The sequence below is a fragment of the Mesoplodon bidens genome (assembly GCF_964165515.1).
Source record: "Mesoplodon bidens genome assembly, chromosome: 20".
Classification (NCBI taxonomy): Eukaryota; Metazoa; Chordata; class Mammalia; order Artiodactyla; family Ziphiidae; genus Mesoplodon; species Mesoplodon bidens.
In genome coordinates this window covers 13,348,192-13,371,059 of record NC_138181.1, presented here as the reverse complement: position 1 = coordinate 13,371,059, position 22,868 = coordinate 13,348,192, and the positions used below count along the sequence as shown (strand labels likewise).

Genomic DNA, 22,868 nt, shown 5'->3' with positions numbered 1-22,868 from the left:
TACATTTGTAAATATACCTGTCACTTAATACAGTACATTATACAGTATTTGACACATGATCAGCATTCAATGAATTTTTTGTTAAGTGGATATATAAGACAGTTTTTTTCAATAACATATGATTGTGGTATGTTTGACTTATCTTTGTATTATTAGACTGAGAATATGAGGGAAATATACTAGTACTTTGAGTATTCACCGTGCTTTATAAAATCCACTGGTTCAAATACACAGTTCTTCAGTGGACCTCTAAGATATACAGATTCCCAAGACATAGAGTATAAGTTAACTAACACTCAAACCAGGAATTTTTTTTTTGCCAGTTATGTATTTATAGAAAGATAATCCCCTGGCTTTAAATAGATATGTACATACAAATATGAACAAACTTAAAAAATACAAACCCTTGGATCATAAGGGGGCTGCCGGGAGCCCCTCTATCCTTCCCCCTCACCCAAGGGCAGAGGGCGTGAATCTGTTTTTTAAAAATTATTAGTTTTGGCCATCCCTGCAGCAACAAGCACGAAGCTGGGTGATTACCCACAAGGTGAGAGTTCCCACTCTCTGAACTCTATGTATCCCCTATAATTAGGGTTACATGCTTTCTTGTTCTGTATTTTTACTAGTACATTGGGGCAAAGGAGGGGGCTCCCTCCTGAAATGGGTCAAGAAATAATACAGACACGTTTAAAAAGAGGGGGGAAAGTGTCATCTGCTGTAGAAGGAAAAGACAAGACAAAGGCATACAGACCCCAGGGAAATACCCAGTTCCCACACTACTATGGGAGATATGGTCCAGCCCAGGTCCAGGCCCTTAGGTTCTTTGTTCTATTCACCCCCTATTTCTTTGGTATTGTCAGAAGACAAGATTCAGTTCCTGGGTGCTGGTGGAGGAGGGACAGTGGTTCCAGGGCTTCCTATAAGTACTGAGTGGACAATCTGAGCTTAAAATTTTCTTTTTTAAATATTTAAAAATAAATCAAACTCCATCCTGTGCTGTACACAGCCCTTTTGACTCCCTGACATTGATTTGAGGAAAGAGAGGGGGTGTCAACGTTGGAAGGGCATCCTCACTTTCTTCCGCCGCTTCGGTTTGGCTTCTCCCTTGGGTACTGTACTGTTGGGCTTGGAGGCTGCAGTGGTCCCAGGGCCCAGCTGAGGAGCTGCAAAGAAGTTCCCTTTGGACATCTGGCCTGGGGGTACTTGAAAGATCTGGCTCAAGAAATCCTGGAGGTCAGCAGGAGGGGCACCTGGGGTAGCTCTCTGCCGCCCACTGGTGCCTGGCATCCATGAACCAAATGATATGTGGTAGGGGACTCTGCGGGTATCTGGGGAGATTCCCACACGCTGGCATCCAGCCCACTATGTGACGTCATACACCTTTCTATCCATCAGCGCAAAGTAGGTGATCTTGAGGCCCAACATGCTCGACTCCACCCAAAAGTCTCCTTCCTCAGCAGGATGCAGCCTGTTACACTCAGCACAGTATCTGGCACTCTTAGGCTCCTGGTCCGTTTCAAACCTCCTATGCTTTCCCTGGCATCGGCTGCACATCATAGTATTCATTGCTTCTTTGAGGTCATCCTGCAGCTTGGACAGAAACTCATTCACTGACCAGCTCAGCTCATTCTCTGCCATTCGCTTCATCTCATATTCCCTCCATCTTTCAGGGTTGCTGACAATGTCCCAAGCTGCCCGCAAAACCTTGAAGGCCTCCTCAGCCCAGGGATGATTATTTTTGTCAGGATGAACCATCACTGCCGGCTGCCTATAGGCCTTCTTCAGTTCAACATCTGATGCTGTGGCTTCAACCCCCAACATATGAAGAGGGTTTAGCTCATCCTCAGGAAGCCCAGCCATGGTCAACAGTCGAGCCACCTCCTCTTCAGGCTGGCAGTAGCGACCACTAGCTACAGGTGCATTCCCCTGCCTATTGGTCCTCTGCTTGACCCAAGGCAACTCCAGCCAACCCCACTGAACTATTCTTACCAGCTGCTGCCACAGCCTGCTGTCTCTTGGCAGAATCAGGCACTGCTGCCAGGCGGGAGAAGCCAGCCAAGAGAAGAGCCAGGTGGCTTTACCCCTCCAGCCTAACCGATCACTCAGTCCCACCAGAAACCGCCAGCCCAACTGTAGACAGCCCAAAACAAGAGCCAGAGCCGGGAGCAGCAAAGCACCCAGTAGCCTAAGAAAACGGGTGAACAGCCCTGCCCCAGAGCAAAACCCTTGGCTCGGAAATTGGGACATCACCTGGGCCCCGCCCCCGAGCCGCCCTGCCCAGACTCCCACCCAGACCCAAAACAAGGTCCAGATCACTGCCTTTCAGCTGCCTGCGTGCATAGAGGAGATGGCCACACGTTTCCACGTACTCCACACTAATACCAGCAGTTCCATCAGCCCCCAGAAGCCCGCCTGTCCAAGCTGATGCGGTTCCTCTGCCGCCCCCCTCCTCCCAGTCCTCTGCGCTTATCTGCCCGACTCCGGTTCCGACCCAGCCGATGTCGACCAGGGGATCTGGGATCTCTGCGTCCACCCTCCCGAGTACCCTCCTTGGCTGGAACACGGTGCCGTTGTCTCCGGAGTGCAGGTTTCTTTCCACTGGGCACACGTGAAAAACCACTGGGAAACTTAAGACGTTCCTCCTCATCATACTCCTCTTCCAACTCTTCATCTTCCCCCAAAGCTGGAGAGGTACAGTGGTGGCAAAAGTTGCTAGAAGAGCTGTCTCCTCCCTCAGAACAAGGCCCTTCAGCGATTCCAGGGGTTCCCTGGCAGTTACAAGCAGACGGAATGGAAAGAAAAGAAGGGTTCCCATCGTCCTGGTACCCAGCCTCATTCTCTCTTGAGAGTTCCTGGTCCACTCCTGACTCTTCTGAAGATGCGTCACTCTGATCAGGGTCCTCTCCATCCCTAGGGGGTCCTGGACCCCTTGGAGGGCCGTGGCTTGGATCTGACCAGTGGGCTGGATTTGGGGGCTGTGTGTACTTAGGACTAGGGTGCTCTGTGAGGCAGCGGGTACCATTACGAGCAGGTCCAGCTGAGTCCCTGAGTCCTGAGAATGAAAGCATTTCAGGGTCCACAGAGGGTCCTAAAGTCCTGAGGGAGGTACCACCACTGTGGTGGGCTCCACACAACCCTCCTTCTCCGGGGTGCTTCTGGGCCGTGACCCCAGGGCTTCCTGCGGATTTTAGGTCACAGCCATCATGGTAAGTTCTGAGGCCGAAGAGTGGAGGTAACTCCTCCCCCTCGAGCAGGTAGGCGGAGAGCCAGGGGGAGCTAGAGAGCAGCTCCCCCGGCTCCGCCTCCAGGTCACTCCACACCGGGAGTTTTGATTCCCATTCCTTTTGACTGAAATATACCAGTGTCTACTGGGTGAGGAGAGGTGGTGGGAATTATCAAGCAAACTAGTCTTGTCTCTTTTTTTTTTCTTTCACTGAGTTGATTGATCTGAGAAGTTATTGGTCTCAGACACAGACTTATTATTTAAATAAACAAGGAGATGCTATAGAAACTGTATAGCCAGTTGATGAACTGAATATATTATTGCATCTCATGACTATTTCAGTGCCAAGATCCATGTATTCAATGCAAATACCTCGGGCTGCAATTTATAATCCATTCTCTCATCTTGGCTCCAGAAATAGAGTGATGATTATATTGTACTTAACTCCAAGATATTTTTAAAATCTCATGGTATTTGCCATATAATAAATGAGACACCGATCCTCAGTTCTCCTGTCAAAGGGAAAATGGACACTGCTCACAATCTATCACACCCTTTCTCATATCTCCCTTACTACATCCTCACCCTAACCTAGCAGGCGACTCATGGAGATGTATCATTAAAGTATTTGCCTGAAAACCAAAATATTTGTCCTAAAGCAAATCTAATATTCTTAAATCTATAGCCACAGGAGGTGAAGAAACGAAGTGGGAAAATATTTGCATTTGAAAGTACAAAGGTCTTCACTATTTAGATTAAATAATAGGCAATTGCAATAAAGCTTCAATGTGTTAGAAGCCTTGTTAGTAATGTGCCTATGGGAGAAACCTGTAACGGCTCTGGTCTGCTAGTCACAGGCATGTGCTCTTAGATCTGCTACAAACTAACCATGTGACTTCAGAAACAACACACGTGCCTATTCTTAGTTTTAGTTCATTTGCTTGTAAAATAAAAAGATTGAACTAGATTATTCCTAGGGTCTTTACTGCTAAGAAATCCCATGATTTTTTGGTTTTTTTATGCTTTAAAAATATTTTACAGATCGTAATATGAAACAGGATATGATTTGATTCTTGATATCATAACTATATACAATAAAAATCTGATATGACATTAAACATCCATAAGGTAAATATGAGGAATGGCATTCCTTACTGAGCATTGGCATTTAATCCTTGTCACTTTTTCACACCCCGATAAGGACTGCATCGGTGTGTTATTTTACAGATGAGGAAACTGAAGCTGAAAGCAAATAAACAATTTACTGTGTCACACCGTCTACTAAGAGGTGGAGCTGGGGTTAGAAGCCAGGTCTAACTGTAAAGCCTGTGCTTTACATCACACCAGAATGAATCAAGCAACAAATTAGAGTCTGGTCCTGTATTTCCAATTTCCACTTTTCTATTCCAGGAACCACTGGAACATAATAATGATACCTAATATACATGAGTCTTCCCACTGTACTAAACGCTGTTCAAAGCACTTTTGTGAGTTATGTCATTTAAATTTACAACAATCCTAAAGGGAAACAGGAGGACAAATGGACAGAGAGGTCAAACTCACAGATGTAAGTATGAGAGTTAAGATTTGAATCCCTATCTCTAATGTTAGAGCTTTACACAAGACAGCCCTGGGTTTTAAATGGAAGTTCTTTCTTAAGCAAGTAGAGAAAATGCTTTCAAAGCTGGGTCACTGCTTTGTTATTTGAAAGAAAACCACTTCTTGGTGTCAGTCTTATTGTGGATCTAACTTTCAGGTATATCCAAAAGTAGAGTATTTTGTTAAATCACTGCTCTCATGCCTTAGGTGCTCAAAAACATTTCCATCTGTTACGGCTGCGCATCTCCCTGCTTTGCCCCCTATTTTGACTTCAGTATTTATGTCTAACCTGTTCCCTTTCCATATGTAGCCTGTGAAGGGTTCCAGAAAACTCTAATAGGTTTTTGTTTGCTTGTTTGTTTTTGGCTGTGCCACGTGGCTTGCGGGATCCTAGTTCCCTGACCAGCCAGCTTACCAGGGATCGAACCCGCGACCCCTGCAGTGGAAGTGCGGAGTCCCAGCCACAGGACCGCCAGAGAATCCCCTCTAATAGGTTTGTGTGGACCATCTCAATAGTGAAGATAGCTTCAGTATTTTCAACAGTTGCATATTTAGTAAGTGATACACAATTTTACATGTGTAAAATGAATCATACTTTAATGCATTTTAAAGTACAGGAACCAAGAAGTGTATAATATAAAGAAGAGACTCTTGTTTTCTTTTCATATGTGTCTGCACTGGGTTCTCAATTTTTTTCACATATCAAGTTGTTGTAAAAGTTGCCTTAGCAGAAAAATTTAATGTTTGAGAAAGACCATGTCTTAGGTTTGCTTTTTAAGGAAAAGAGTCGTTTCAAGCCCTGCTGACATGTCACTCTTCAGTAAGATCTGCATTTATACTAAACATGCCTGACGTATCATCTTCACAGTCTTCCGTGACCTGGAAATGCTAAATTGTTCATTTCCGCAGAAGGGTTATGCTTCTGGCTGTGACACAGTGAATAAATCCATCTTACTTCTGTCAGAAGAGAGTATCCCAATTTAGATTTCTTAACCCAAGCAGTCATACTGTGTCCACAGATAAAAAACTGACATGAAAGAAAACCAGTATTGACTGAATTCATCAAAGGTTTCCTTTCACCATCTTCAACCAACCAGCTCATGAAATGTACGCACTTTGCCGGGCCAGATTGTATATGTCAGGATAGTCTGAAAGGTCATTTGGCCCCTGAGAATATTTTCACCTTACACAGTGAAAAGTCAAGTGGCATTTACCCCTATTACCTCCTTAATGTAATAAATATTGGCCACTGATCTTGATTATTTAGCCTCCGAAATGATAAAACCCTAACCCTAACCCTAACCCTAATACCTCCGCAGCTCCACAGAACTGCTCGTTTTAGCTGCAATGCTCACACTCACTTTCTCTTTCAAACCTTTGCATAAACATCACTTTCTCTGTGAGGCTTGATCTGATCAGATCATTTTAACCTACCCCTCTCTATCTCTTCCCAGTTCATTCTTCTCAACAGTGCTATTACATCTGATGTTCCATATATTTTTCTTGTTTTTAGTGCTCCCCACATGAATATATGAATTCCATAAGGGCAGAGAGTTTTGACTGTTTTGCTCACTGCCATTTCCCTAGTTCCTAGCACAGTGCCTGGCCCATAGTAGGTGCTCAGTAAGGATTTATTGAACAAGCAAGGGAATGATATCCCCCCAAATAAAGGCTTGCAACATTTTTGGTATATCCTGTAATGTCCCAGATTTATATCTAAATATATCTTCTTATCAGGGATAGTCTACGAAGGGATTATTTTCTTTTCAAAACAATAACAATTATGTTCATTGGAACATTTAGCATCTTTTTTCAAAGATCTCAAAAGTCCAGAAACCTGGGAGTTGCACAATTTGTGTCCTACTCTTGATCCACCATTGTCTCTATCTGACTTTGTTCAAATCACTTAGATGTCAACTGCTCAAGAAAGTAAAATCTAGGCTACAGGCAGCCATTCATAAAATAAATGATATTACATGTGAATAAATACAGGCTTACATTTTTAAAAAATCACTTAGATCTCAGAACCTCAGTTTTATGGTAATGTAAATTAAAGGACATAAGCTAAATGATGCCTAATTTTGTTCCACATGCTGAAATTCTATGATTCTTAGGATATTTTCTTCCATCTACTCAATGTTTTCAGCATTTCCTGTGTATAGAACATGTACTGCTTGATAAATAGATGGACAAAATACAAAACCTAAGTGCTTACTCAATAGATACAGAAAATAAGGAATCAGGCAGATCTATTGATATTATCCAGGTTTTTATATGTAAATTTATGTGAAAGTTATTCAAAAAGCAAGTGCTTCCTTGCCATCACCTCCAACACTGACACTTCTGAACTTGTGAATTACACCCTACATAAGCACGGCGCCACGATTCTTTTTTTATCTAGATTACAAAGCCACTGAACTGTCTTTTCATCTCAGGTGCTCTACTGAACATACTATACAATTTTTCAACACCATAATTTGATCTGAGAACATCTGAAAAAAATCTGTAGCACATTTTTTCCACTTCTCAGCACTTGACTTCTGAGCCTCTCCATATCAGGCATTCTTGCACAGTTTCTGTGACATATTATTGAGCAAACCACCAGAAACACTAATGTAGAGCTCCAATAGGACCAGAAAATGAATCTGATTAATGACATCGTTAACGGAATTTTTAATTACCTGCTCAACCTATGGATCAATCTGTTCTTTTAGAAATAAGAATCTTATGGCTTTTCCCCCACTGTTATTCCTTATTTGAAATTCTTCTTATATATAATCAAGATTATCCCATGCATCTATTTATTTCCCCAAATAATCTAAGTTTCTGGAAAGAACTGCAGGCTTTCCCTGTGATTGGTGTTTCAAAAAGTGAGGAAGTTCAACTAAACATTCAAATTTTACCTCAGTCATGCACACATAAAACCTGATGTGTGCTTTCTTTTGTTGTATTTGTTTATTCTGTGCCTATTAGTCTTCCAGGTCTCATTTCCTCTTTTCCCCAGAAATTCAGCAAGAAATGCCACCATGTCCTTTGATTCCCCCCCATTTTCCTCCCTCCTTTATTACTTGCATCCTAATATTCATTTATTTCCATCTTATTTTCTTATGGATTTATAGCTATCTGCAACTTTCCTCTATTCTTTCTATTTATTCTTGGAGGATTTTATTTTTTCTTTTCTGGTTCTGACGGTCTGGGTGGCTTGAACAACTAAACTTATTTTCTCTCAATCCTGGAGGCTAGAAATTCAAGACAAAGGTGTCAACAGGGTTGATTTCTTCTGAGGCTTCTTCACTTGACTGTAGATGGGTGCCTTCTCTCTGTATCTTCAAAAGGCCTTCCCATTCTGTGAGTCTGTGTCCTAATCTTTTATTCTTATAAGGATACCGGCTATATTGGATTAGGGCCCATCCACAAGGCCTCATTTTACCTTAATCATCACTTTAAGTACCCTTTCTCCAAATACAGTGACATTCTAAGGCACTAGGGGTTGAGATTCAACATATAAATTTTGGGAGAAACAATTCAGCCTATAACCGGTTCCCTCCTTTTTCTTTCCCTTTGGTTATTCAGCTACTATTTTTCTGTGCTTTCCTATTTTATTTTTTATAATTTGTATCTTTACTCTGGTCTCTATTCTTTAGACCTATCCCCTTTGCATGCCTCATGGACAATCCTATTCCCATTCATCTCCAAGGCCACTCACTGCTTAGAATCCCAGCAATAACAAACCTTTGTAACTTTTGGTTTTGAGACTAAAGAAAGGAGTTAGAAGGTAAGACATGAAAGTGATGTATGCCTACTCCACCCTGAACCAGATGCTGGGAGGTCTTTTCCAGCCAGCCTACTGCCACAGCCAAGAACGAAAAGGGAGGAGGCAAAAGGCCAGGCTGCTAGATTTTATCTGTTTGTTTCCATGAAGGACTAGAAGGATATTATCAATTTTGTTCACTTCAGACTTGCTGCTGACTCTTCACACTTCATAACTGAGCAGAAATACATCTGCTCTTTCATTGCCACTGTCTTTGCAGAAGGAAATGCTATGATCTTACCTCATGAAGTACTGCTCAGTGATTGTGTAGCTGCAGAACTCCGGAGAAGCTCTCCTTGCTTTTCTTACTCAGAGGAATGGGGAGACCAACATTCAGTCCCTGATTAACCGCTTCCTCTTTCAGTGTCCACCTCCATTCTCTTGCCCCAAGTGTTTGTTGAATCTGAGCCTTCATTTTTTCTCCCAGTCGAGAGTACAAGAGAGATGCTACTACTCTTGGGACATATCCTGCTGTGTTCAGTCAGTTCTGAGTTTCCCAACAGGCAGAGAAAACATATGCTTAGGGGCACCAAAATGATGTTTGAAAGAGTCTTAGGTGTAATAATGATATTTCCTAAGAAAAACATAAAATGAGAAATCTTTGGGGGGAAATTAGATCTTTATTGGACTTTCTTACTTTTATTTTACATCTTGGTATTATTATTTTTTAATTTTTAATTACATATCTGGGAAGAATGGGTGCAGCACAAGCTGCTCAGTGCCATTCTTTCTAATTGTCTTAGACCAGCTTGTTTTCTATTTAAAGTGCAGTCAGAAATGATTAATTCTTCATTTTAAGAAGCTTGAATACAAAGTGTTTTAAGTGCTCTTGACTAGAGTTAGTTTTCAAAGGCATTGAGTTTGAGTCATTGATAAAAGGAATGATTCAGAATAGTCACTGTTTCTGGGCTTGTAACATTCTTATTTCATTGTGAATTGTACAAATATTTTTTCAAACTCCCTTAAATTCATACCTATTGATGTCTTGAGGTATTTAGTTCATGGGAACCAATCCAAAATAAATTCTTAGGATGCTTCCCCAAGGATTAAAGCTATAGAGTAACAGCTCAGTCCTTGGCCTGACCCCATCTGGAGGCTTCAGCTCCGTGTAGACACTAGGACATATCCTCCTCCCATCAGGGAGAATTTAAAGAACTCTAGGTTCAGAGTAAAGGAACCATCAAATTAGCCTCTTTGCCCTTCTTGGTCTCAAGGTCCAGTAACTGAGTTCCAATACTGATAAACTTTCAACTTCCCAGACCCTCTGGGATTGTAGCCTTTCTCCCACTCTTACCAAAAAAAAAACTTGCTTTCAACTCTTGAATTACAATGTCTCTTCACCAACAGAAGCTCATTCAATTTAAAGACAACACTGGGGAGGACTTACAGCATATATTAGCTCCATTTTTCCTAAGCATCTTCTACTAGTTCTACTAGTGAGGAAATTAAAGCTCAGTGATTTGCCCCAAATCCCACATCTTGAAGCGAAACCTTCTGACTTGGCATATATTGTTCTCATCTCAGCTCTACTTTTTCTCCCAAACAGACCCCTATACCCTATAGATAGTGTGCTTCCTGTTTTCCACAAATAATTTGACACCCAATTAAAGTAGAAAATTTCTAATGGGATTTAGACACCCAGTGATTATTCAAAGCAAAAATTAGAAGAGTCAAAGCACCTCGTCTGGATGTTGGAGCATAATGCCCTCAGAATCCAATACAGACTCCAGGCTTCCTTGTGGAGAAGAGGAAGCTAGCACTGGCACCTACTTGCCACCTTTTGCCCCACTCTTGCCCTTATTACATCACTTACAAAAGCACAAGGTTGAAAGTCTAATGCCGATTCTTGTCCATGCAAACTGAAGGTGACTTTGGTTTAACTTCCCTTGCATAGCAATTTATGCTATTTTTGTGTTGAACACTACAAAGATCAGAAAGTAAATACTAGAATAATTTAAGAGTCAATGTTGCATTTACTAGGATTCTGCTTTTAGTTTATCTAAATATTTTCCACCCAAATGAACTTTAAATGACTTGTATACAGTGTATATCCCCATCTCTACAAGAACCACTTGAATAATGTTGTAATTAATATGCAGAGTCACAGAAATGTGTCCCATGAATATAAATACACTCTCCACATAGTGTACCTACATTTATACTTATTCTCTAAAATAAGCATCAACTGACATAGCCGGAGTGATGTGTACCAGAATACTGAGCATGCAAATTGTGCTAAAAACGACGCATATGTGGTGGAGCCAGTGTTGAGTATGTAGCAGCACGAGTGATGGGAGTCCTCTGTAGCAAAGTCCACTGGATGGGGCGCATCTTGCTGTGTGAAAAGCTTGCAATATGTGAACACTGATGTATAACAATTGTAGGAGCAAATGATTTAAATGAGTCTCTATTAAAACCTCCAGAGGTCTATAACTGATTTTTAGTTTTAGTTTTACATCAGAGCAAAGCAAGAACAATTGAACTTTTTAAGGCAGAACTGCCTTTTTGCTGCTGGATGTGTCACTTGCTGGGAAAAGGGCTAAATGGTCAGAGCACCAGCATGCTAGCTTTCCTAGCGGGCAAGGAGGAAGAAGGAGGATTTATGAGTGGCCTCGAGTCCGGTCTTCTGTAGGATAATACCTGTGACAAGTGGGGAGGGGGCTGGTGCCGATCCTCACAATGTGGTTGGAAATAGGAACAGGAAACTTGGGGCATTTTCCTCAATTATTTTTATTTTACAGGTGTGCAATTTGAGATCCACAAAAGCAGTGTAACTGACTTAGGATCGCACAATTAGTGAATGGCAAATCCAGGGCCGTATCTGGACTTCAGAATCCTCTGCCTCTACATGTTTGGTGTTTGGAGACAAGGTAGGAGATGAAGAAATTCAACTGAAATTCAATACATGAGGCTACAAAGTAATTCACATCCGAAAAGTCTTTTTATTTTTTATACTGACACACTGACCTCCAAAAAATGAGGTAGAAAGTGAGCACTGATATCCAAGGGACCAATTACCATTAAGAAACCTGCTCTTTCCAGCTGCTCCAAGAGCTGTTCGCACCCAGCTTCACATACTCGCAGGCCTTCAATCAATGGTAACAGGCCACTCATCTGTTAACAGTCATAAGGCAGGGGCAGGATTTCTGGGTCTGGAAGGATCTGAGAGGCCATCTATCCCACCACAGAAGTCTTCCCTGCAATATTACCAAGAGGTGGGGATGATTTCGCCTCTATTCTAGAACTTGCAGTGGCAGAAGCTAGCTATACTCTGAAACAGTGCAATCCATCGAATTGTGCTATTTATATGGAAATTGGAGGTTAGGACTACAACATATGGTCGCATCTGCATCTTGAGTTCTGCGGGATGATGTCTTGTGAGCAAAGAGAGTACTAACCCAATGCCCTCCCTCAAGCTGTTCCGTGATACTCAGGTCTCAATGATGGGGACCATTTCTTATTTTTCTTTGTGTCCTTGATATCTAGAATGAATAATGAGTACCTTGTTGTATCTATCTCCAAATCAGGGCTGTCTCAAACAGTCTTTCACTTCACTTGTGCCCTGCAAGTGACAGTGTCTGCCTGGATGAAGGGGGATTCCTTGTACTATAGCACCTCTGTCTCCCAAACCAGGTAACAGTGGGGCTGTCAGCGGTAGCAGGAGAAAAGCGGGGGAAGTTCAGCTTTTGCCAAAGTACACAGACACCGTGTAGGCCAGTGGTGGCCCTAGAGGCAATATGTATATGCTCCTAGACATCAAGAGAGAACTGAGAAGAAAAAGCTGTAAGAAAAGAATACTAACCAAGGTCCTGAAGCCCAGAAGTGATTTTTCCAGTGTGGGAAGTATTGACATATTAACCGATCCTTTGGTCTTACACCACCAGTGAACTTCTGCCCTCAACAAAAGCAAAAGGTTTCTGGACCCTCTTAAGGATGAAAGGAAGAGTCAGTTTGGACAACCTCGAAGGTGAAAGTGAAGACTGCATTGCTAAAGGCACACTATTCTGAGGGGATTGTGAGCAATGTAGCAACATACCAGACTCCTTAAGTATCTAGCTCCAACCTAACCTCCCAGCCTCATTTCCTACAATTTAGACCCCTCCCTTGCCTTACTCACCACTCCCCTTCATCAAACTGATGCCATCTGTGTTCCAGCCACACTCTGCTTCTCACCATTGCACAAACAACAGGCTCTTGTTCATCCCTCTGTGTTAAGCTATTCCCTCCTATTAGTCTAGCTTCTTCCCTGAAACTGACGTGGCATGTTCCCATCCACAATCCTGACCCAGCTCAGAGGTTATCCCCTGTGGGGACGTGCCCTCCCCCAAGCTGTTCCATTATACTCAGGTCTCAGTGATGGGGACCATTTCTTATTTCTCTTTGTGTCCTTGATATGTAGAATGAATAATGAGTACCTTGTATCTATCTCCAAATCAGGGCTGTCTCAGTCTTTCACTGGACTTTGCTTTTATGTGGCTATAATTTCCCTACACTATCTTACACTTGTTTTATTGGCACATTCTTGAAATTCCAAATCTTTAGAACTTCAGTTTCCTTATCTAAAATTGAAGCAAAGATGTAAATATATCATAGGTTCAGAGGATTAAATGAGACCATGTATGTATAATATTTAGCAAAGTGCCTGGTATATTAACAAGGGCTAGATTATTATTGGTTTATATTCCATACCCACGGTGCACATGCTTTTAAAAGACAGAACTTCTAAAACTAAATCAGGAAACCAATGACATTAAACTAGAAGGACAATAAGTGTAAAGTCAAAGAAGAACATGAATTTTGCTTTAAATTGTGGCCCATATCTATCACAGCAAATATTTGTTTCTTTGACATTTTGGGGAACTCACTTCCAGTTCTCAAATTCCATGAATGCCTTTCAAAGACTCAGCACCATTAATTCTAACTAGAAGTGAGGCACGTAGTGTGTGGGTAGATAGCTGGTTTACTCTTGATCCGTTTTCTGCTATAGCTTCTTACGTAAGCTAAATATCTGCCTTATAGAGGCAGCCTGCTCAATGTAGAGTATAAATATTTCATATCATATTTAAAATCTGTAATCATTGCTCTGGATTTAGTTGGCATTGGGATCAGACTATCATCATCTTCCACATGAAATTTACTTTATTATAATATTATGTCATAGGTAATGATTTAAGCTTTTCCTTCATGAGGCTCACTCATCTCCATTCCTCAGACACCCCATTTGCATCATGTTTTTAAATTCTATGTAGCTTAACTTAAAATCACTCTAAAGCTTATTAAAATGGGACCCCAAATATGTTTTCTAGTTCATGAAAACCAGTATCATTGCCACATCCATATCATTCAGAGAATAAGTTTACACCGATCCAGATCTGTTGCAATTATTTGTCAGGCTGAGAGTTATTGATTATTAATGGTAATTACTTGCATAAGGAATCCCTGCCCAGGTTCTGAATTTTAAATCACAGCACCTCCAGGTTTGCTGGCAGAGGCTGTTCCTGGAACTGAAGAAAGAAGGAGGGAGCAGAAGCAGCAGGTTTTTCGCCCGGGAGGCCTTTGGGGAGATGGATGAAATCACAGATAGTCTTTAACCAAATGCCAAGCCTACCTGACAGACTCGGCACAGCAACTCAGAGGGTCCAGGAGCAAGAGCAATGCATCTTAAACATACTCCCAGCCGTCGGTCTGTCGGTAACAAATTAGACTTGTCACTTTATCCAAGCAGATTCAGTGAAGACATTACCAGTGTTAATGATCTGTGCTTGCCATGGGAAGAAGAAGCTGGAATCTGAGTCTGGTGGTGCAGGGACAGCTTTCAGTTTCGTCTCATTTCTCTTCTCTTGGCTGCATGGTAGCATCACAAGTGAGGCTCTTCCACCATCATCCTTCTCTCAAGTTTGAAAAATGTCAGATGGTATGAAAGTCTGTTATATATTCTGCTCCTCTGTAGACAGGCCAGCACTTACCCACTGTTTACTCCTATGCATGAGTTTGATTTAGGAAGGTCAGGGGAATTAACCTCTAAGAAGAGTGTGCCTGTAAACGAAGGGCTTGTTTTACAGGATGCAGGTTCTCCTAGGTTGTCCACGGACACGGAATCTTTTAAGAGGAGAGTGTTTTCAACAGGATCCACACTCTCCTGGACTTTGCTTCCACTGAATCCCGTTTCTAAAGAAAATAACTTGAAACTAAAGGACAAGCAGGATCCCAGTGTTACAGTGATGAACTGTCTACACACAGCATCTCCACCTTTAAGAAGGAAAGTACTTTAATTCATCACCAATAATTAAAGATATTTCTCTAATGCATATATGCAATGCCTTTCATAAGTACCCTTGGCTTTCCTCAAGCATTTTTTTTAAACTTGCTCAGAAAAACAAATGACAGTAAAACAGGATGTCTCTCCACCCCAATCACAACCTTGTACATTGTAGTAGATACGTAATAGATCATGGAAATCAATCCAACTTAATCTGCTAAACGCCAGCAATTATTTCAGTGACCCAACCAAAATTGGAAAAAAAAATTTAATGTTGATGGCTCAGGCTGAAACTGTTTGAAAATTTAAATTTGCCAAATACCCACAAGGACAACTAAATATAAGGCAGGTTAAATGTTGCATTATATTAAAGGACATAATGAGTTTCAAAGTGAAGACTCTCAGGCTGAGTATATTGAAATTGGGCTGTTTGTCAACTGAAGTCTTCTGAGTTTATCAATAGCTTCGCACTTGCCTTTGAAAATAAGCAGCCCCTCCCACAAATGGAAGGTCTGGACCCAGCAATCCGCAAATGAGTTTGTAGAAAACATAATCAAGGATGATTCAGGAGGGAAATCTATTTTATGTTCTCTATACTATAGGCTGTTCATTAACTGTTATGAGTCTTCGGGTTGTGGGGAAAAAATAGATCCATGGGAAAAGAGCACGAATCAAAGGGACAAACACTGCTTTGCTCATTTTCCTGTAGACTTACAGAGTCAGGTTTGCTTTCAAGACTTGAGTTTGCAGGAGCCTGGTAGCTGGAAGAACACCAAGAATGAAGGGATAACAAAACCACAAAAGCACAAACAGGCAATTCCAAGGAAGGTGTTCAGAAGCAGCTCTAGTTAATTCTCACCCCTTCTTTAGTCCAAGCCAGCACCTGCCCAGCACCAAGGCAGTGGAGCTGGGTGCTCATCTCTCACTGTAGGCTAACACCTTCTCTGCTTTGATTTTCTGGGCTTTGGAGTGTCTTACTGCACACACATACACACACGGACAGTTGAATTTCTACAGGGCAAACTTCAGTTGTTGTTGTGGTTTTTTTTTTATAATAGTGTTTTTTTATTTTTACTTGTTGATAGTTTGCTTTATTTATTTATTTTATTTTTGGCTGTGTTGGGTCTTCGCTTCTGTGCGAGGGCTTTCTCCAGTTGTGGCGAGCGGGAGCCACTCTTCATCGCGGTGCGCGGGCCCCTCACTATCGCGGCCTCTCTCGTTGCGGAGCACAGGCTCCAGACGCGCAGGCTCAGTAATTTTGGCTCACGGGCCCAGTTGCTCCGCGGCATGTGGGATCCTCCCAGACCGGGGCACGAACCCGTGTCCCCTGCATCGGCAGGCAGACTCTCAACCACTGCGCCACCAGGGAAGCCCCAGTTGTTTTTTTTTCAGGAGATTTTTCCTTTTTTTTTCCCCCTTTTTCTTCTTTCCCCTTTCTCATCTATATTTCTTCAGCATGCATTTTCCTTCTTAGAGCTGTCGTTCCTAACTAGCCATTCTTAGTCAAGAGATAACTAAGTTCTGTGAGGCATCTCCCACTGGGAACCTTGCCTCCATGCAAGCGGGTCTGAATTGCAGGCTGGCTGCATTTTTGGTAAGTCCAGAACATAATGTACTATCAGCCAGGATGGAGGAAGTCAGTGGCATTTGGACTGAGAGGCTCAAGGAACATATTTTTCAGGTGTAATGGATTTTGCAAAGTCTGCATTGGATTTCGCCTCACAGGTAACCTACTTATTTTTTCCTTTAATTTCCAGGCCTTTCTGGATATAAGAGGGCCTGAAACCATAGGAGCAAGTGACAGTGAGGCCTTTTAAAGTTCAGCTTAAAACCCAAGATGCAAAGAAAAATCTAAATGGATGGCAATTCTGCAGAAGGGAGTGGCAGGACATATTTAAGTGATGAAAGATAAAAACCTACAACCAAGATTACTGTACCCAGCAAGGATCTCATTCAGCTTCAAGGGAGAAATTATAACCTTTACAGACAAGCAAAAGCAAAGAGAATTCAGCACCACCAAACCAGCTTTACAACAAATGCTAAAGGAAATTCTCTAGGCAGGAAACAAAAGAAAGGAAAAGACCTACAATAACAAACCCAAAACAATTAAGAAAATGGTAATAGGAACATACCTATAGATAATTACCTTAAATGTAAATGGATTAAATGCTCCAAACAGAAGACACGGGCTTGCTGAATGGATACAGAAACAAGACCCATATATATACTGTCTACAAGAGACCCACTTCAGACCTAGGGACACATACAGACTGAAAGTGAGGGGATGGAACAAGATATTCCTTGCAAACGGAAATCAAAAGAAAACTGGAGTAGCAATTCTCATATCAGACAAAATAGACTTTAAAATAAAGACTATTACAAGAGACAAAGAAGGACACTACAAAATGATCAAGGTATCAATCCAAGAAGAAGATATAACAATTGTAAATATTTATGCACCCAACATAGGAGCACCTCAATACATAAGGCAAATGCTAACAGCCATAAAAGGGGAAATTGACAGTAAAACAATAATAGCAGGGGACTTTAACACCCTACTTTCACCAATGCACAGATCAACTAAAATGAAAATAAATAAGAAAACACAAGCTTTAAATGATACATTAAACAAGATGCACTTAATTGATATTTATAGGACATTCCATCCAAAAACAACAGAGTACACTTTCTTCTCAAGTGCTCATGGAACATTCTCCAGGATAGATCACATCTTGGGTCACAAATCAAGACTTGGTAAATTTAAGAAGATTGAAATCGTATCAAGTACCTTTTCCAACCAAAACACTATGAGACTAGATATCAATTACAGGAAAAAAACTGTAAAAAATACAAACACTTGGAGGCTAAAAAATACGCTACTGAATAACCAAGAAATCACTGAAGAAATCAAAGAGGAAATCAGAAAATACCTAGAAACAAATGACAATGGAAACACGATGACCCAAAACCTATGGGATGCAGCAAAAGCAGTTCTAAGAGGGAACTTTATATCAATAAAATCCTACCTCAAGAAACAAGAAAAATCTCAAATAAACAACCTAACCTTACACCTAAAGCAATTAGAAAAAGAAGAACAAAACCCCAAAGTTAGCAGAAGGAAAGAAATCATAAAGATAAGATCAGAAATAAATTAAAAAGAAATGAAGGAAATGATAGCAAAGATCAATAAAACTAAAAGCTGGTTCTTTAAGAAGATAAACAAAATTGACAAACCATTAGCCAGACTCATCAAGAAAAAAAGGGAGAAGACGCAAATCAACAGAAATGAAAGAGGAGAAGTAACACCTGACACTGCAGAAATACAGAGGATCATGAGAGATTACTACAAGCAACTATATGCCAATAAAATGGACAAGCTGGAAGAAACAGACAAATTCTTAGAAAACCACAACCTTCTGAGACTGAACCAGGAAGAAATAGAAAATATAAACACACCAACCACAAATACTGAAATTGAAACTGTGATTAAAAATCTTCCAAGAAACAAAAGCCCAGGACCAGATGGCTTCACGGGCAAATTCTATCAAACATTTACGGAAGAGCTAACACCTATCCTTCTCAAACTCTTCCAAAATATAGCAGAGCGAGGAACACTCCCAAACTCATTCTATGAGGCCACCATCACCCTGATACCAAATCCAGACAAAGATGTCACAAAAAAAGAAAACTACAGGCCAATATCACTGATGAACAGAGATGCAAAAATCCTCAGAAAAATACTAGCAAACAGTATCTAACAGCACATTAAAAGGATCATACACCATGATCAAGTGGGGTTTATCCCAGGAATGCAACGATTCTTCAATATACGCAAATCAATCATTGTGACACACCATATTAACAAATCGAAGGATAAAACCCATATGATCATCTCAATAGATGCAGAAAAAGCTTTTGACAAAATTCAACACCCATTTATGATAAAAACTCTCCAGAAAGTAGGCATAGAGGGAAATTACCTCAACATAATAAAGGCCATATATGACAAACCCACAGCCAACATCATCCTTAATGGTGAAAAACTGAAACCATTTCCACTAAGATCAGGAACAAGACAAGGTTGCCCACTCTCACCACTATTATTCAACATAGTTTTGGAAGGTTTAGCCACAGCAATTAGAGAAGAAAAAGAAATAAAAGGAATCCAAATCAGAAAAGAAGTAAAACTGTCACTGTTTGCAGATGACATGATACTATACATAGAGAATCCTAAAGATGCCACCAGAAAACTACTAGAGCTAATCTATGAATTTGGTAGACTACCAGGATATAAAATTAATGCACAGAAATCTCTTGCATTCCTATACACTAATGATGAAAAATCTGAAAGAGAAATTAATGAAATGCTCCCATTTACCATTGCAGCAAAAAGAATAAAATACCTAGGAATAAACCTACCTAAGGAGACAAAAGACCTGTATGCAGAAAATTATAAGACACTGATGAAAGAAATTAAAGATGATACAAGCAGATGGAGAGATATATCATGTTCTTGGATTGGAAGAATCAACATTGTGAAAATGACTATACTACCCAAAGCAATCTACAGATTCAATGCAATCCCTATCAAACTACCAATGGCATTTTTCACAGAACTAGAACAAAAAATTTCACAATTTGTCTGGAAACACAAAAGACCCCAAATAGCCAAAGCAATCTTGAGAACGAAAAACAGAGCTGGAGGAATCAGGCTCCCTGACTTCAGACTATACTGCAAAGCTACAGTAATCGAGACAGTATGGTACTGACACAAAAACAGAACTATAGATCAATGGAACAGGATAGAAAGCCCAGAGATAAACCCATGCACACATTGTCAAAATTTTTGATAAAGGAGCAAGAACATACAATGGAGAAAAGACAGTCTCTTCAATAAGTGGTGCTGGGAAAACTGGACAGCTACATATAAAAGAATGAAATTAGAACACTCCCTAACACCATACACAAAAATAAACTTGAAATGGATTAATGACCTAAATGTAAGCGCAGACAAACTCTTAGAGGAAAACATAGGCAGAACACTCTATGACATAAATCACAGCAAGATCCTTTTTGACCCACCTCCTAGAGAAATGGAAATAAAAACAAAAATAAACAAATGGGATCTAATGAAACTTAAAAGCTTGTGTACAGCAAAGGAAACCATAAACTAGACGAAAAGACAGCCCTCAGAATGGGAGAAAATATTTGCAAATGAAGCAACTGACAAAGAATTAATCTCCAAAATTTACAAGCAGCTCATGCAGCTCAATATTAAAAAGCAAACACCCCAATCCAAAAATGGGCAGAAAACATAAATAGACATTTCTCCAAAGAAGGTATACAGATTGCCAACAAACACATGAAAGAATGCTCAACTTCATTAATCATTAGAGAAATGCAAATCAAAACTACAACGAGGTATCACCTTACACTGGTCAGAATGGCCATCATCAAAAAATCTACAAACAATAAATGCTGGGGAGGGTGTGGAGAAAAGGAACCCTCTTGCACTGTTTGTGGGAATGTAAATTGATACAGTCACTATGGAGAACAGTATGAAGGTTCCTTAAAAAACTAAAAATAGAACTCCATATGACCCAGCAATCCCACTACTGGGCATATACCCTGAGAAAACCATAGATCGAAAAGAGTCGGGCTTCCCTCGTGGCGCAGTGGTTGAGAGTCCGCCTGACGATGCAGGGGACACTGGTTCATGCCCCAGTCTGGGAAGATCCCCCATGCCACGGAGTGGCTAGGCCCATGAGCCATGGCTGCTGAGCCTGCACGTCCAGAGCCTGTGCTCCGCAACAGGAGAGGCCGTAACAGTGAGAGGCCTGCATACTGCAAAAAAAAAAAAAAAAAAGTCATTTACCACAATGTTTATTGCAGCACTATTTACAATAGCCAGGACATGGAAGCAACCTAAGTGTCCATCGACAGATGAATGGATAAAGAAGATGTGGCACATATATACAATGGAATATTACTGAGCAATAAAAAGAAACGAAACTGAGTTATCTGTAGTGAGGTGAATGGACTTAGAGTCTGTCATACAGAGTGAAGTAAGTCAGAAAGAGAAAAACAAAAATACCATATGCTAACATATAAATGGAATCTAAAAAGAAAAAATGGTTCTGTAGAACCTAGGCGCAGGACAGGAATAAAGACGCAGATGTAGAGAATGGACTTGAGGACATGGGGAGGGGGAAGGGTAAGCTGGGACGAAGTGAGAGAGTGGCATGGACATATAGACACTACATAAAATAGATAGCTAGTGGGAAGGAGCCACGTAGCACAGGGAGATCAGCTCGGTGCTTTGTGACCACCCAGAGGGGTGGGATAGGGTGGGTGGGAGGGGACACAAGAGGGAGGGGTTATGGGGGTATACGTATAAGTATAGCTGATTCACTTTTTTATACAGCAGCAACTAACACAACAATGTAAAGCAATTATACTGCAATAAAGATGTTAAAAATAAATAAATATTCAATGGATGGCAATTCTGAATTTAGTGAAATATGATTTATTTCGAACATGTACCACTGTGTTTAAAATCCAGCAGTAAGCAAAGGATAAACCTGAAGTAATGCATGTTGATGTATACATTTGTCAGTTTTTGCTGTGGCAGCAAGCAAACTCAAGATCTCGGCAGTTTATAACACAAACCTGTCTTTCTTACTCGTGGGTCTGTGGATTGGGTATTGCTCTGCTGCGACCAACAGGGCTTGGATGCGCTCGGTGCCACGTTTGGGTTCAGGTCTGCTCTGTTAGTCCTTATTCTGGGAACCAGGCTCAAGGAGCAGCCACTATTTGGAGTGTGCTCTTCTGGCGATAGAGTGCAGAAGTTCAAGAGGATGAGCAAAAAACATGGAATTCCTCTTAAATCCTTCACCTGGAGCTGCCAAGCTGCCCACGTTTCATTGTTCCACACAAGTCAGATAACCAAGCCTAGAGTCAATGGAGCCTGGAAGGTGTGGTACAGTAAATATATATATATATATATATATATATATATATATATATAGAGAGAGAGAGAGAGAGAGAGAGAGAGAGAGATTGATATTTTTTGTCCTTGTCCCTGGTTGTTGGCACAGAGCTCCCCAAACTCTTGGATTTTACTAGGGGTTTTGTATGCTAATGAAATGAATCACAGGGAAGGAGGTCCTAGGTAGCTTTAGGATGGGGACTGGTCACCAGAAAAATCAGCCATGTGAATACAGAATGAGAAATTTCAGCCCGACCCCACCTCCAGGGAGGGACAAGGGAATGGCAGTTGAGTTCAATCACAGATGTCTAAGGATTTAATCAAGTGTGCCCATGTGATGAAAGCACCATAAGAAACGCCTTGGTGGGTTCAAGGAGCTTCCTGGTTGGTGGAACCATTGATGTGCTGGGATGGTGGTGTGCCTGGAGAGGGCACGGAAGTTCTGCACCTCTGCCCTCCCACCTTGCCCTACCCATCTCTTCCATTTGGCTGTTCTTGAATTGTATCCTTTATAATAAACCGGTTGCTTAGGTGAAGTGCTTTCCTGAGTCCTGTGAATCATTCTAGCAAATTATGGAACCTGAGCGAGGAGGCTGTTGGAACCCCTGAACTGGTAGTCAGCAGGCAGAAGTGTGGGTCACCGGGGGCCGCCATTTGCAGCTGACATCTGAAGTGGGGCAGTCTTGTGGGGCAGAGCCCTTAACCCATGGGGTCTGCACTCACTATGGGTAATCAGTGTCAGAACTGAACTGTTGGACACCCACTCAGTGTTGAAGAACTGGAGACTTAAAATGACATATTTAGTGTTAGAAAAGTCCACACAGAAAGGTATTCCAATCAAGAGAAAGCAAGCCTAAGGAAAGAATAAATACTTATGAACAAATAATACAATTGGCCACAAGGGACTTTGGATCAGGTTTAAATGCATTAAAAATATTTAGCACTATCGAGGATCCTCAAATCCCAATTCCCCAGTCTACTCCCCATC

The 22,868-nt window shown here is 41.2% G+C and overlaps 1 protein-coding gene across 1 annotated transcript in view; it reads right to left on the bottom strand.

The window, feature by feature from the left end:
• Nucleotides 1-1,050: 1,050 nt before the first annotated feature.
• Nucleotides 1,051-22,868, bottom strand: part of LOC308608116 (dnaJ homolog subfamily C member 14-like) — a gene marked incomplete at both ends in the record, with an annotated part of 73,655 nt that continues 51,837 nt past the window's right edge. The window contains 5 exon segments of the mRNA XM_081220790.1: nucleotides 1,051-1,362; nucleotides 1,366-2,304; nucleotides 2,306-2,373; nucleotides 2,376-2,439; nucleotides 2,442-3,348. Of these exon segments, the coding sequence (XP_081076916.1) occupies nucleotides 1,051-1,362; nucleotides 1,366-2,304; nucleotides 2,306-2,373; nucleotides 2,376-2,439; nucleotides 2,442-3,348 (2,290 nt within the window).